Raw genomic sequence first — 13,924 nt, forward strand, 5'->3', positions numbered from 1 at the left:
CCACCATCTGCCAATCGAGACAGAGTCGTTTGTCCTCACACAAACCAAACGCACAAGCTATTAGTCAACATGGGTGCAGTTTGATCGGTTATCCTCAGTGAGCGTAGCGTGATGATAAAAAATTTGAGATCTGGATAACAGGTCTCGAGTTCGAGTAAGGACGTGCATCTTATGTAAGAGCCTGAGACAGCCGGGATTTTACTTACTCACCTAGACCTATAAAATACACTTTCCAAAGATAAGGTTTCAATCTTTTTTAAGTTTGATCGGGTTGGTATTTCTGAGGCAATTTCTCAGCAAAACAAGGTCACGGTAGAGGCAAATGTGGCACCTCTAGGTTCCTCCGCACGCTGAGAACTTTGTTTGGAGAACCCGTAAGAATACTCTCCCTGCTAAACTTAATCTGTGGAAGAGGAATTAAGGTACCCAACTAGATGAAAACTGCGATTTGTGTGTCGATCTTCTCTAAATATTGTTCTCCTGAACGATTGTGATTTATTAAGCTGTTGGTATTTGGTCTTTATGGAAGCAATGTACGTACTCTCACAATTTTTCCGATCTTGGACCGATGACCTGAGGTTTGTCTTTTATTATCAAATGGAAAATAAGCATAAACTGTTCGGCAGATTCAAAAGCAGACATACAATAATTAATAAAAAAAATTATGCCAAGAAGAAGGGGGGCATTCATTGCTTTAGGCAAGCTTTAAAGCAAGACGGGGCATTCATTGCTTTAGGCAAGCTTTAAAGCAAGACCAAGAAATTCTTGTACTCGTATTAATATAGCTTTAAGCGCTTTGCGAAATTGACAATAAAACCTACATAGCCTATACAGAAAGTAAACGAATTAAAAATAAAGTAAAAGCATATATATGTGTGTGTGTGTGAATAAAATTTCTATCGCCTCTGGAAGTTGAAAGCCTTGATAGCAAAGGCAAATATGAAAGCAAAGAGGACAGTCCACCCAACAATTGCCGCTGCGACTACTCCAAGAAAATCATGGTGGAAACCAAAATAATCCTTCACATATTCTTTCACTGTTTGAGTTTCGGTAAGGTCTTTCTGTATATCTCCAAACTGTGATACAACCAATCCATACAAGGTCCATGCTACTGGACACGCCCAGGAGTACCATCTCCACCATATAGGCATGCTCTGTTATAGACCAAAGCACATAAATGAATCACAAAATTATCCCACAAGGTAACCCAACACTATGGAAATATGGAATTTGAAATGATAAGATAGTGAAACACTTACGGGCCGAGGAATTATAAACCCTGAGAACAGGTTCCATATTCCATAAAATGCAGAGGAAACTATGGAAGCAATGTGGTGGTTTGGAGTCACTGCAACAGCCATCATTCCGTAGTAGGTGAAGTATAATAATGTGAAGTACATAAAGAACAGGTACCAGAAGAACTTCGCAACAGTCCAATCAAATCCAATCATCGCATAAACTATAATGCCGTAGACTGCAGCTTGAGCAAAAATATACGGAAGCTCGATCAGGACCTGCAACAAATGATAAAAGTTTGGTGAGGAAAACATGCAGTACATTCCTACTTGACAAGTGAAGTCTCTTAAAGCCTGATGAATTGTTACCTGTGCAAAGGCATATGGCAAAGCTGAATACATTCCAGCAGCTCTTTCTCTGTAGAAGACGGTTCTTTCAACAGCCACCACTGGCTGCACGGATGATGCGTTTTGGACACCAAGGAAAAGAACAGCTGCATACATCGAACCCATTGCATTGGAAAGATCCTGGGTACTACTCCTACAGTTTGTGAGAGAAATTAAATGAGCACGTTGACGCAAACCAGCAAAGTCTGAACTTTTAAATTGTTTTAAAGAACCCCGTTGTGACTTACACTTTGGAGCCAAGGTCCCAGAACATTGTCCCAAACATCAAGGCTATAAAGGTTGTGAAAAGAAATCTCACGGCAGTGTATGGTGGATTCCTCCAATATGACCAATGTTGCTTCCATAAGCAAGCCATACATTGTGTGAGAAATGATGTTGAGTACTTCGTAGGGAAATAAAGGTCTGTCGAGCCAGGAGCAGGTGTGCTTAATTCCACAATGAGTTCTTTGTTTCTCCTGAATTATGTCACACATCATCCACAAATTTTAGACAAAATTCGTCACTAAATACTTAATTAAATGCTTTATTATACCAAAGTCAAAACTTAAATGCATGGTTTTAGCATATTTTTTAGTTTGTACCACTTAGCCATGTACTTTATCTGACCTGAACAGATCTGAATTCTTGTAAATGTTAGAAAAATCAACCTCCAAAGCCATTTCTTGTGCTGAACTAGAAATTTCCAGCATCCAAGTTGCTGGATTATAACCATCTTTAATTTTGCTGACTCCTTCAATTGCCTTCACAAATAGAAAGGTATATGACTTAGTTGATGGTTAGTCTGAGTATAGGTCTGAACATACAACTGTTTGTGTTATTTGATAATTAATCACGTCAAACATACCTCAAAATATTTTATTAGATGGGTAGAATGGCGACCCAGAGGCCCCACATATATCTCTTGTCCTCCTCGCTTCATCAGGAATAGCTACATGCCATTTTAAATAATGCAGATTGTTATGGTGATAAAATCATGGCAAAGTTCTGATAGAGATAATTTGCTAACATTTCTTACCTCATCAAAAGCTTCAAATATGTCAATACTGGGCTGATGGATGGTGCATACAACTGTTCTTCCTGTGTCCACAGTGTTCCTAACTGTTCTCATCACAATTGCAGCAGCTCTTGCATCTAGCCCTGAAGTTGGCTCATCCATGAATATGATAGAGGGGTTTGCAACTAGCTCAACTGCAATGGTTAGCCGCTTGCGCTGCTCGGTGGACAAACCATTCACACCAGGCAACCCTATTAATGCATGGCGCAATGGATTCAACTCCACAAGAGCCATGACTTCCTCAATGAACATCTGGAAGCAATTTTGGCAATGTATAGGTTAAATGGGTGTGTCTGGCTGAATTGAATTGAATTGAAGCTTCCTAGCACCATCACTACAACTATCAACTTCACCAGTACCCTTCTTAGCTATATAGAACAGGTTCAGTGATCTTGATCACAGGATAAAATATAAAATGGAAATGCCTGTTCAACTAGGGAATGCTGATTAAGTGATTGAACTTCATCAGATGACAAGCAAGCCAGAAAGGAAACAAGAACGATATAAAGAAAATTTCACAGAACCCCAACATGCACAACGATTCCCAGATGCCTAAAACATATTTAAGGCAGAGAGCACCTACCCTTCTGGTTTCAGAGTCAACTTCAGGTGGTAGACGAAGCCAAGCTGAGTAGAGTAAGGATTCATAAACAGTAACTTGTGGAGAGTGAATGTCATTTTGCTCACAGTATCCAGAAACTCTAGCAAAAGTTTCTTGCTTCTTTGGGTACCCTGAAATTTTGATTTCTCCGTCAATATATCCACCAGTTTTCCTACCAGCTAACACATCCATCAAAGTTGTTTTTCCAGCACCACTAACACCCATCAAAGCTGTAAGGACACCAGGCCTGAAAGCTCCATTCACACCATTCAAAAGCACCAATCTATCTTGAACAACTCCTTGAACTTTCATTTCCTGAAAATTTCAATGCCAATATGATCAGTTTTGTCAAGTTCTCAGAATCGTATCACATCAAAGTGAGATATAATCCTACTTTACTAAATCTCAATACCTGTGGCATGTCAACGGAGTAAATAACGTCATCAAATGTGATGGAATGTGGTTCAAATGGAAGAACCATTCCTTTCTTCCTGTTATTGCTGACCCCGCCAATGACCTCTGAACTAGCTCTGCTAATTCCAACTCCACCCTCTGTTGGAAATTGAAATTATATTGGTAATGAGTACCCAATAGGATTAAGAAATGGAGGAAAAACACACTTCATTGATGGAGTTCTTTTACCTGTGTTTGTTCCGTGACTACTTCCATGGTTTGATAACTGAATAGCTCGTTCGGTTTTGCGACCAGATTCATCACTTTCAGGCTCTTCAGATATAAAAGCCTGAGGCTTATCAAATGCTGCCACCACGATTTGCAATAGTTTAAAAGCTCCAAATTTCAAGAGCTACGAATTTGAGAAGTTAATGACATTTACCATTGAGGAAAGTGAGAGCCAGTACGAAGAAGACATTTAATAGTAATATGAATCCTAGTGTTGCCCCTGCTCCTAGCCAATACCAATATGCTTCTGTGAAGAACCCACGACTCTTCAAAACTTGTATTCCTAGTGGTTCTGTGGAGTTTTCAGGAACCTATGATTTGAAAAACTTCAGATATCAGTTGACTATTGAGAGCCAAAAGCGCAAATATACAAATGACCAGTTCAAGAAACTATACATGACTCCAACTATTTCCAAGGAACTCATTCACTACTATTGCCGTCTGCCCATACATCAATGGTGAACTCCAGTAACCCCATATCCACCATTTCTTTATTTTCTCTGTAGCATGAAACAAAAAGTAAAAAAGAATTCTTTCATATTAAATTGCAAAATACAATTTCAAAGCCTAATCATAATACCTCGTGACAAGATGAAGCCACCCAATGTAAAAAGTGTAAGTAGCGCAAATGACCCAAAGGTGTTAGCAATAATCATGTTCCTTCCAGCTGCAGCGATAAATCGAAATAATGCAGATGCCATCTGATTAATTAGCAAAAGCACGAGGTACTGCTTAAAAAGCCTGGAGAAAAACATCACCTTGATATATCAGCTGGATCAGAATGGATTCTCGTACAAGTTTAAAACAAAAATAAGAATTTTTATTTACCTTTCAACATTAGGATCAAATCCAATCACATAATAGGTTAGGAACACCCATGCAGCAACTTCAACAAATGCGACGGGAATTTTCAGGATCCATTGAGGAAATGCATATGCCCACGAAGGAAAGAATCGGAGGTCTCTTTGCTTGTAAAACACAGGAAGCTTTGCGATGGTCATGGATAGCTCTGACATTCCATTAAACATGATCATGATTGCAGTGAAGAACAGAGCACCAGTATAAATTCCACCATGCCTGACTGTATCTCGATGCATCTTGGTCCGAAAGAAGAGTGTCATTGAAATGAGTGCCATTATTGTAAGCTGATACGAAATGAAAAGGTGTCACACTGTATGCAAAATTCGAAAAAACAGAAATTTAGATAATGCAAGATCTGTCGGTAAGTACTTGGCAAATCTTGAAGATGTAGACAAATGAGTTCCTCTTCATGAGCAAGTATTCTCTAGAGAAGTTAGCTTTAAGCAGATCTTTCATTCCAGCTCCATGAGTTTTGGTTACCAAAGCAGCTGGATGGTTCTTGGACTTGTCAAACGGTATTGAAAGCTCCTCTACAGTCCCCCGTCCCACATTGAACGATTGAAAAGCCTCAGCAAATTCGTTGGCTGTGATAAACCTGTAAGGCTGATCTTTTCCTGCCCAGTACTGCTCTTGATCTTTCCTTGATGTCACCTGCAATGAATTCATTCATTACAGACAAAGATTATGATAACACATAAGGCTCTTCTTATAGACAATAGGAGATCCTATTGTAACAAAGGTGATGAACACAACTGCCTTCTTTATGCTTACTTCTTGCAAAAAGTCAGCCACGCCTTTTCTTTCAGGGCACTCGAAGCCCATATGTTCAAAAAATTCAAGCACACGTTCACGAGGCCCCTGGTACACAATTTGGCCGTCTGAAAGGAGAATAATGTCATCAAAGAGATCATAAGTCTCAGGTGCTGGCTGGAGAAGTGAGATGACAGCGGTGCAATTGAGAATGTGAACGGTATGCTTTAATGAGTTCACAATTTGGTAAGTTGTTGAGCTGTCCAAGCCAGTAGAAATCTCATCCATAAACAATGCCCTTGATGGTCCAACCAGCATTTCACCTACGATCCATTGTTGTAGATTAGTAGAATGAAGAAAACTAATTGGTCCCTGATACTAGGAATGGACTAATGGAGATTGTTACCAGTTGTAACACGCTTCCTTTGTCCTCCAGAGATACCCCTTATCATTTCATCACCTACCATAGTGTCTGCGCAGACTTCCAATCCTAATATCTGTAATTTTAAGAGAAGGCACAAAACATTTGACAGATATCATTTTCAAGGTTTCTGAAGATTTTTATGATGCTAGAGTACTGCTTATTGATACTACCTTTAAGACATAGTCGGTGATGACGTTGGCCTCCTCACCTTGTGATGCTACTGCCTGCAATACCAGAAACAGCAGAAATCGTAACTTATTTCACCAATTCTAGTCATCGATCAAGAGATTTGATAAATTGGCGTAGAATTTGTGAAGTAAAAAGAAGGGCCTTTTAATATGGTTTAAATATCAGATAATAAGAACATTGATGAACTGAATAATGATGTTGTTTTATAGAAATGTATATCCTTCTTTCCTTGTTATTTTTCAATCTATTAGTACACAGAATAATAATATATTTCCTCACCTTCATGAAGACATCAACATCAGGATCAGGCTTAATGTTGGCTTCTTTCTCTCTTCTGGACAACTCCGCCAACATGTCTGTCAAATGCCAAGATTTTCTCGAGTTATAGATCACCAGAGTAACTTATGATTCTGATGGAAAATGCAAAAAGAATTTAGTCCATTATTCTAACCATGCAAGTATCCAGCCCCTTGGCACCTGGCAGAGAACGCCAAAGTTTCCCTTACGGTCATTTCTCCTATGTGGACATCATGTTGACTGATATAGGCTGCTGTTCTTTGTGGTACAAACTCATTCATCTCATGACCATTATAAGTCACACGACCAGAAAACTGCATGAGAGAATTCAGCTTCTCAGATTAAAACAGACACTAAAAGCTAAATCCTTATGGATTATACAAATTTACAAGAATATATCACCACCTTCAGATTAGGATCAAGTTTCCCAGCCAACGCCAACAACAGTGTGGTCTTCCCAGAACTTGGAGGACCCAAAAGCAAAGTCAATCTATAACAAGTACATAACACAAAAATTAAGAATTGGCAACTAACTATTGAAGGAATTTTAAAGAAAACAGATTTGAGACCATGATCATCTTACCTTGATGGCTTGACGATTCCGCTAACATCCTTAAGGATGGTGAGTGGTTTCTTTCTATTTCGAAGGATATTAAGAGAAATCAATAAACCCTTCAAAATTGATAAAATGGTGATTAGTTAATAAGAAAAGCATGAGCAAAAGTATCATATTTCAGTAGCGATAATTGATGTTAAATGTTTGCTAAAGTCGTTACCTCTATTATATTAAAAGTGAACTTAGCAAATGAAGGCAAAGCACTACTCCCTACATATGCTTCCGCTTCGATATTTAGATTATCGTACCGAACTTCAATTGTTGGAACATCAATGCCAACCCTGAAACGCCAAAGATTACAAAAAATCAAGAACTTCAACAACTTTTCCAATCAAAAAGAGGGAGAACAAAATCCATCTTTTCAGCTTTTTTTTTTTCTGGATCAAAAACTTATTGAAGTTATGTCATGAATGAGAAATTAACAAATAGCCGATTGAGTATATAAGCATTTTTCTCTGCCTCTTAATAAATTAAAAGTCAGTTCTCTCTAAATGTTTAAACTCCATGAGGACATTTTCTCTATAATTAAACAGAGAAAATACACATGAAAAAAAAAAGGAGAAACAATGGAGAAATTTTTACCTTTCAACACGGTCCTTGAGCTTCCACAAGAACTTCTCGTTATCCTCTTCTGCAACTTTGACCAACCTCTCAAGCAACTGTTTTCTCTCTTGGACTCCAAGCTTTTCAATATCTACTTCATTAGCTACACCTTTCGATGCACTAGTTAATATACCTTTTCTTAATCGATCATAAGTGGGAAGTTTCTCAATTGCAGCCCATTTTAGAGCCTCTTCATCATCTTCTTCTCTTGAAGATCTTGAAAATGCTTCCACCGTAGTGTTTCTCCACGCTGAAGAACCTGCTCTGAAACTATCTCTTAAACTACTACTAGCTCTATAAATATCAGCACTCTCCATAGATTATGGATCAGTATACTTAAACAACGACAAAAACAACCAAAACCCAGATAATGTTTCCTCTTATTATCGTTGCTTCGTTTTGGATGTTGAATCAAAAGAAATCTTAAAAAACAGCTAGAACCAATCAATACCCAGATTTCGTTTTCTATGTTTTGAACTTGAACCAGAGAAATCCCAAATCTTTGGGGTTGATCTTGCTCTTAAGGTGAAGAAAATGTGGAGTGGGGTGTCCCCGAATAAAGCAAGAGCATGTTTTATATGGATGCAGGAGTACAGGACTGGTACGTAGTGGTGGCTGAAGTGCTCAAACTCTTTTTTTATTATTATTATTAATTAAAATTTTAAAGAAAAAATAAAACAAAACGATGAAAGAGAAAATCGTTAGAAGATGACTCTGGTGAAAGAAATAATAATAATAAATAAGTAATTGATATTTTAGTATCTTCAATCTCCACCTTCTCTGGAGTTTCTTCCTGTTTATAAGTCATGATAATATATATATATATATATATATATATATATATATATAAGATATTCTTGAAACGTCAAAAATAAGCAAGTAATAGAGCCCTCTTGATTTTATATCTTAAAAGTGTTTCTACGAATATTTTTTATTTAAAATTAAATTTTTTAATATATTTAAATTGTTTTAATATTATAACATCAAAAATAAATTATTATTAATTAAGATATATATATATGTATGGCTTTACAGTACTATTCCTTTAGGTTAGGCACATTATTATTATCTTGGTTATAGTCTGGTCCTGCCTCCGGATGTTGATGTTGCTGTATTAGTCTAGATTGTAATTAAGTTGGTTCGTTGCTTTTGTTATCTTTTCAAACTCAAATTCCAGAAAATTATTAAATGAAAAGAAACTTATATTTTAGTTAGCAAATATAATTTATACATGTTTTTTTTATAAAATGACATTTAAAATTGCCTCCCAAAATTTTTTTTAAAAAAATAAATTTTTATCCTTTTATATTTTATGCAAGGTAATATTTGGTATTGCGTTTAAAATTATTTTTTTTAAGATTTAAATTATAAAAATTGTGTTTTTGTTTTACAATCTTGATTTATTGATATTGATTTAATATTTTTTTTTTAACATAAATACACCCTTATAAAAATACTCACATGCAAGTCAAAAGATTCTAGAATTGTGATTTTCAATTACCAATTAAATGAATCACTTGAGAAGGTATTTTCGTGCAAGAACATCTTCAAATATTTTTCATGCACACAAAAAAAAACAAAAAAACAAATTATGTCAAGGAAACCATGAAAGGGAAAGGGGAGAAGGAAGGAGAGAAATGATTCTAGAAGTATGATCATCGTGTGAAGGTCAACATTTGTGGGTGTGGCCGAGGAGCCGGAGGAGAACTCTCCCTCTTCAAGTTCCCTGGTTATTAATTGACAGTAGACGAGAGGCATTAAGAGTTTCCAGCACGGTTTAGCTGGCTTTCTAGAACCACGTCCGTAATGTTAATTTATTGTGAAGTAATGAATTTGTGGGAAATGTGTTGATGTAGAAATGATCCAGGAGATACTGAATCAAGAAAATAAAAACATTGGGTTGGGAATTTTATTTGTGAAATTATAGGAAATTGTAAATAATCTGGTATGCTATATATATTTTAGAGGGAACCCTTCAGAAGTTTGGTTAAACAAAAAATCATGCTACTATCAATTAAGAACAAAGTTGGTTAAAAGATGTGTTTAAGAGGTGAGGTGTTATATTTAGAAATCGTTTGGGAACACGGTGTAAATCACGTTCTCAAAAAAGTTAATTTTTCTTTGCTAAAATTTAATATGATTTGTATGTTTTGAATTGTTTTGATATGCTGATATCAAAAATAATTTTTAAAAAATGAAAAAATATCATTAACATGCATTTCGACACGAAAAATTATTTGAAAAGCAATCGCTACCACACTGCCAAACATACTCATAGTTTCAAAGCTTAGTGATGGTCCAATGAACTAGTGTATTAATGCTAGAATTGAAATGATGTTTCAAGATGGTTCAAACCAGGCAAGAAACTAGGACCGATCGACCTCTTCCTAGATCGGGGAAGGGAGCTGAGGTTTATTATCAGGATGATCGGATAGAGAACTTATTGGTAGATATGAGCTCTCTCTCGATACATATTATATATTTTAATATATTTTTAATAAAAAAATGTTTTTAAAATATCTCTCTCTCTTTCTAATATAATATTTGAAACCCTATCCTTGACGGTCCACCGAAAAGATGAATTTAATTTTGATATGTAAAAATTGGCCTAAAAATACCCTAACATAGGAAGAAAAAACATCAGTAGCTGTTAACAATAAAGAAAAGTGGGTGGCAACAGGCTTACTCTACAGTTTAGGACTGTCCTCAAACTAGAAAGAGCTTTCTGTGCTAAGAATCCAATTTTGCAAACTAGCTAGCTCTCATTAATTAATGGTTTTTAAAGTGATACGGGTTGGAGATATGAACAGGATCGTGATGTCTAGCTTTGTTTTTAGTGGATTTTTAACATCTCTATTGATTCTGCTCATATCTCGAATTAGGGATTCGTAGATGTCAACTAGCGATTATTTAAGGCGATCGATGATCAACAATTACCACCAATTTCTGATGCGATAACCATATTTATTTCTTGGACAACGTCATGTATGTAACTCTTGTCCAAATTGTCGCAGGAAAATAAATATATAAAAATATAATATCTAGTTTATAATTAATTATGAAAAATTATAAATTCTTTATAAACTTAATTACAGTCATAATATAAAACAAGTATGCATACAAAACAAAAATTAAATTAGAATATACAGAGAGATTGAAACTAATTCCTGGTATACATATTAAAACATATATTAAAATAGTACTTAAAATAAAAACATATAAAGCAATTACTACTTGGAGCTCTTAGAATTTAATCATGTTAACGATTTTTGTTGTTATTGTTCCTCGTTTGGTGTAAAGAAATTCTTTTCAATAAACCGTTCAAGATTACAATTTCTTATTATTTAGGTGTACTTTGAATAAAGTACAACGAACTAAAATGAATAATATTCAATATCTTTTTAGAGAGATTACGCTTAATCTTTGGAGTAGAAATAAATAATGGAAAAATAAGTTAATTTTTAGAAAAACCAACAACAAGAAAAGAAAAGAACTCAAGAAAAATCCTGGATTCTCTTCCACTTATCTAGGACACTTATTTATAGAACTTGAAAACCAAAACATTAATACTCATAATTCATGAATCTTTGTGATTCATAAATGTTTTATTAATTATGATGAATGTTCATAGTCTATTACTTACTCATAATTCATGAATATATATAATTCATGAAAGAATTCATGAATATTCAAAATATTAATAAAACCTAAGAGTAACTGGAAAATCATTGTTTAGTGGAATAGTATTCCACAAAAAATTATTAAGCTGGATAGGCAAGAGTTCTTTTTACAAGTTCTATTAGTTATTTGTTAAATTGATCGGGAATAAATAATTTTTTTGTATTTTTAAAGAATAGTTAAACAATTAAAATATATTTAAAAAATAAAATATTAAAAGCGACATCAATAGGCGTTTTTATATTTCCAAACTGTTTTTTTTTTTTTTGTTATAATCAACTTAGCTAAGGGATAATTTGGTATTTTAACAAATATAAAATATATTTAAAAAACAAAACGTGATTGGCATGTATAATAGGTGTGAAAGGTGTCTCTCGATAGCCAAAAATCCCTTTATATCATGTCATTGGAAAAATATGTAATATACTTGTCCCATATCAAAACTTAATAAACAATTCATGTGGATGTAAGTTATATATAATTGTCTAACATTGAAAAATTAAGAAATAATAAATATAGATGTAGATTATATAAAAAAAATATGAAGTGTAGTATAATTATATTTTATCAAAAAATTAAGAAATAAAGCAAATAAATGCAGGCTATATATAGTTATCTCACGTTGAAAAATTAAAAAATAATATATGTTGATGTAATCATGTATAGTTATCTCACATCAAAAAATTAAAAAACAATGCATGTAGATATAGGTTATAAGAAAAAATACAAGGTATGAAGTATAATATAATCACATTAAAAAAATAAAAAATAATGCATGGAGATATAGGTTATAAGAAAAAATACAAGGCCTGAAGTATAATATAATTATCCTGCATCAAAAAAATTAAAAAATAATCCATGTTTTAATTTTATTATTATTAAAGAAAATGATACACCTCAATAAAAAGGATGGAGATGGTGGGAGCTAGTGATAATATTAAGGAAAATGAAAGGAAAGTTGATGTTAACTATTTAAATAGTGAAAAAAACCACTAATATGGTTGAGATAAATCCTCAATTCTAGCAAATTGTAATAAGAAAGTTTACTTAGTATAAATTTAGACTTTAACCTTTGATTAATTACTGGGAATGAAAGGAAAGCTTTTCTTAGACTTTTGTTTTCAAAGAAGAAAAACTATAAATTTAGTATTTGACCTTTGATTAACTATTTGATCACCCGACTTTCAATTCGAGTTTAGAACTGTTCACGTTTTTTTTTTTTTTTTCTAATGGTGATGTGGTGGCTGTGTAGCACACGATTTGTGGGTTTACCGTTGAAACTGGTTGATTGGCCTGTCATCATGCACGGTCCACGTGAACAGTACGAAAAGAATAGGGCACAAATGCATGAACATTTTCCGCACTGCTCACATGAGAGTGAACAGTAAAAGCAGCCGAGGACCTGGCTTGAGGAAATTAACACTTAATTAAAAACAAATTGCTAACCAAAATATTGTTGTTATCTCTGCTGTAAATTTTGGATTTATGTTTTTTAAATTATTCCTGCTTGAAAAAATATGAAATTATTTTATATTAATTATCTTTCCTCCTATTGGGGGACAACTCGTTCACATCTAGATATTTTGTGGCACGTGTCAGCCCATCACAAACTGGGTTCATGCATTTTTTTCTTCCACGAAATTGACATTCATATAAGAATTCCGAGGGTTCAAGCAAAGCACGTGCCTGACACGTGGAGCTAAATTGTCGTGCCTAACATTTTTCTCTAACTTGCCCATAACTATGATAGCAAGCTAATTTATCACCAAACGAGTGATGCAAGGCATCATCTCAACATTGAACGGTTATTATTTAGAGTGTGTTTGCTATTTAGGAAGTTTTTATATTTATGATTTGAAAACAATAAGTTTTAAAAAACTATGATTAGATACGGTTAGTTGGATTTAGATACGTTTTTGATAAAAATTATGGTTGAGATTTATATACAGTAAAAAACAAGTATAAAATGTTTGGTAGTTGTGTGGTTGCGGTTGCTTTTCAAAATACTTTTTACTTGGAAATGCATTAAAATATATAAATTTTTATTTTTTAAAAATTATTTTTGATATCAGCGCATCAAAATGATCTGAAAACACAAAAAATTATTAATTTAGAGTAAAAAAATTAAATTTTTTCAAAAGCGCTTTTGAAACGCAAAAACAAACAGAGTTTTACGAAACTCAGTTACAAAAGCATGTAAAAAATATTTCTCAAAAACTATATTTCAAACTTAATTTTTTAGTGGACCCAACATATTTTAGTGTGTAGCCAAACATCTTACAGTGTTTTTTGCATCGCAAACACAAAAGCTCCGTGTAAACAAACACACCATTAGTCGTAGTGAAACAGGACATAGCCCTGATATAGCTAGTAGACATCTATAAAAATTTTGACAAAAGTAATTAATGATATTTTATTAATTATTTAAAAAAATAATAAAAATATTTCAACTAATTTTTTTTTATTCTAATTATATCTTTTTATTTTTTAAATTGACTGAGAAAAGCTGTAAACCTAGATAGTCGTC

The 13,924-nt window shown here is 34.0% G+C and overlaps 1 protein-coding gene across 2 annotated transcripts; it reads right to left on the reverse strand.

Moving 5' to 3' along the window:
* Positions 1-742: 742 nt before the first annotated feature.
* LOC133697215 (pleiotropic drug resistance protein 1-like) lies at positions 743-8,248 on the reverse strand. Of its 2 annotated transcripts, XM_062119657.1 has the most exons (24): positions 7,699-8,248; positions 7,277-7,397; positions 7,084-7,172; positions 6,906-6,990; positions 6,655-6,814; positions 6,483-6,559; positions 6,185-6,238; positions 5,997-6,087; positions 5,612-5,913; positions 5,210-5,491; positions 4,808-5,124; positions 4,560-4,720; positions 4,376-4,479; positions 4,134-4,290; positions 3,941-4,057; positions 3,711-3,850; positions 3,281-3,613; positions 2,659-2,949; positions 2,488-2,571; positions 2,250-2,383; positions 1,871-2,098; positions 1,605-1,776; positions 1,260-1,514; positions 743-1,154 (listed from the first exon to the last, which is right to left on the reverse strand). In XM_062119657.1, exons 1-24 carry the CDS (start codon positions 8,034-8,036, stop codon positions 897-899), a joined length of 4,350 nt encoding a protein of 1,449 aa, XP_061975641.1. In that variant the 5' UTR covers positions 8,037-8,248; the 3' UTR covers positions 743-896. The 2 variants fall into 2 exon arrangements, with proteins under 2 accessions (XP_061975641.1, XP_061975633.1); XM_062119649.1 differs by having other exon boundaries at positions 1,260-1,776.
* Positions 8,249-13,924: the final 5,676 nt, after the last annotated feature.

The sequence above is a fragment of the Populus nigra genome, chromosome 1 (genome assembly GCF_951802175.1).
Source record: "Populus nigra chromosome 1, ddPopNigr1.1, whole genome shotgun sequence".
Classification (NCBI taxonomy): domain Eukaryota; kingdom Viridiplantae; phylum Streptophyta; class Magnoliopsida; order Malpighiales; family Salicaceae; genus Populus; species Populus nigra.

Excerpts from the sequence above, each read along its gene's own strand:
- LOC133697215 (XM_062119649.1), bottom strand. The coding sequence starts at position 8,036 with ATGGAGAGTGCTGATATTTATAGAGCTAGTAGTAGTTTAAGAGATAGT. Across the intron at positions 4,721-4,807 it reads TTTGATCCTAATGTTGAAAG|GCTTTTTAAGCAGTACCTCG; the intron begins GTAAATAAAAAT and ends GTTTTTCTCCAG. Across the intron at positions 1,777-1,870 it reads TGGGACCTTGGCTCCAAAGT|GAGTAGTACCCAGGATCTTT; the intron begins GTAAGTCACAAC and ends CACAAACTGTAG.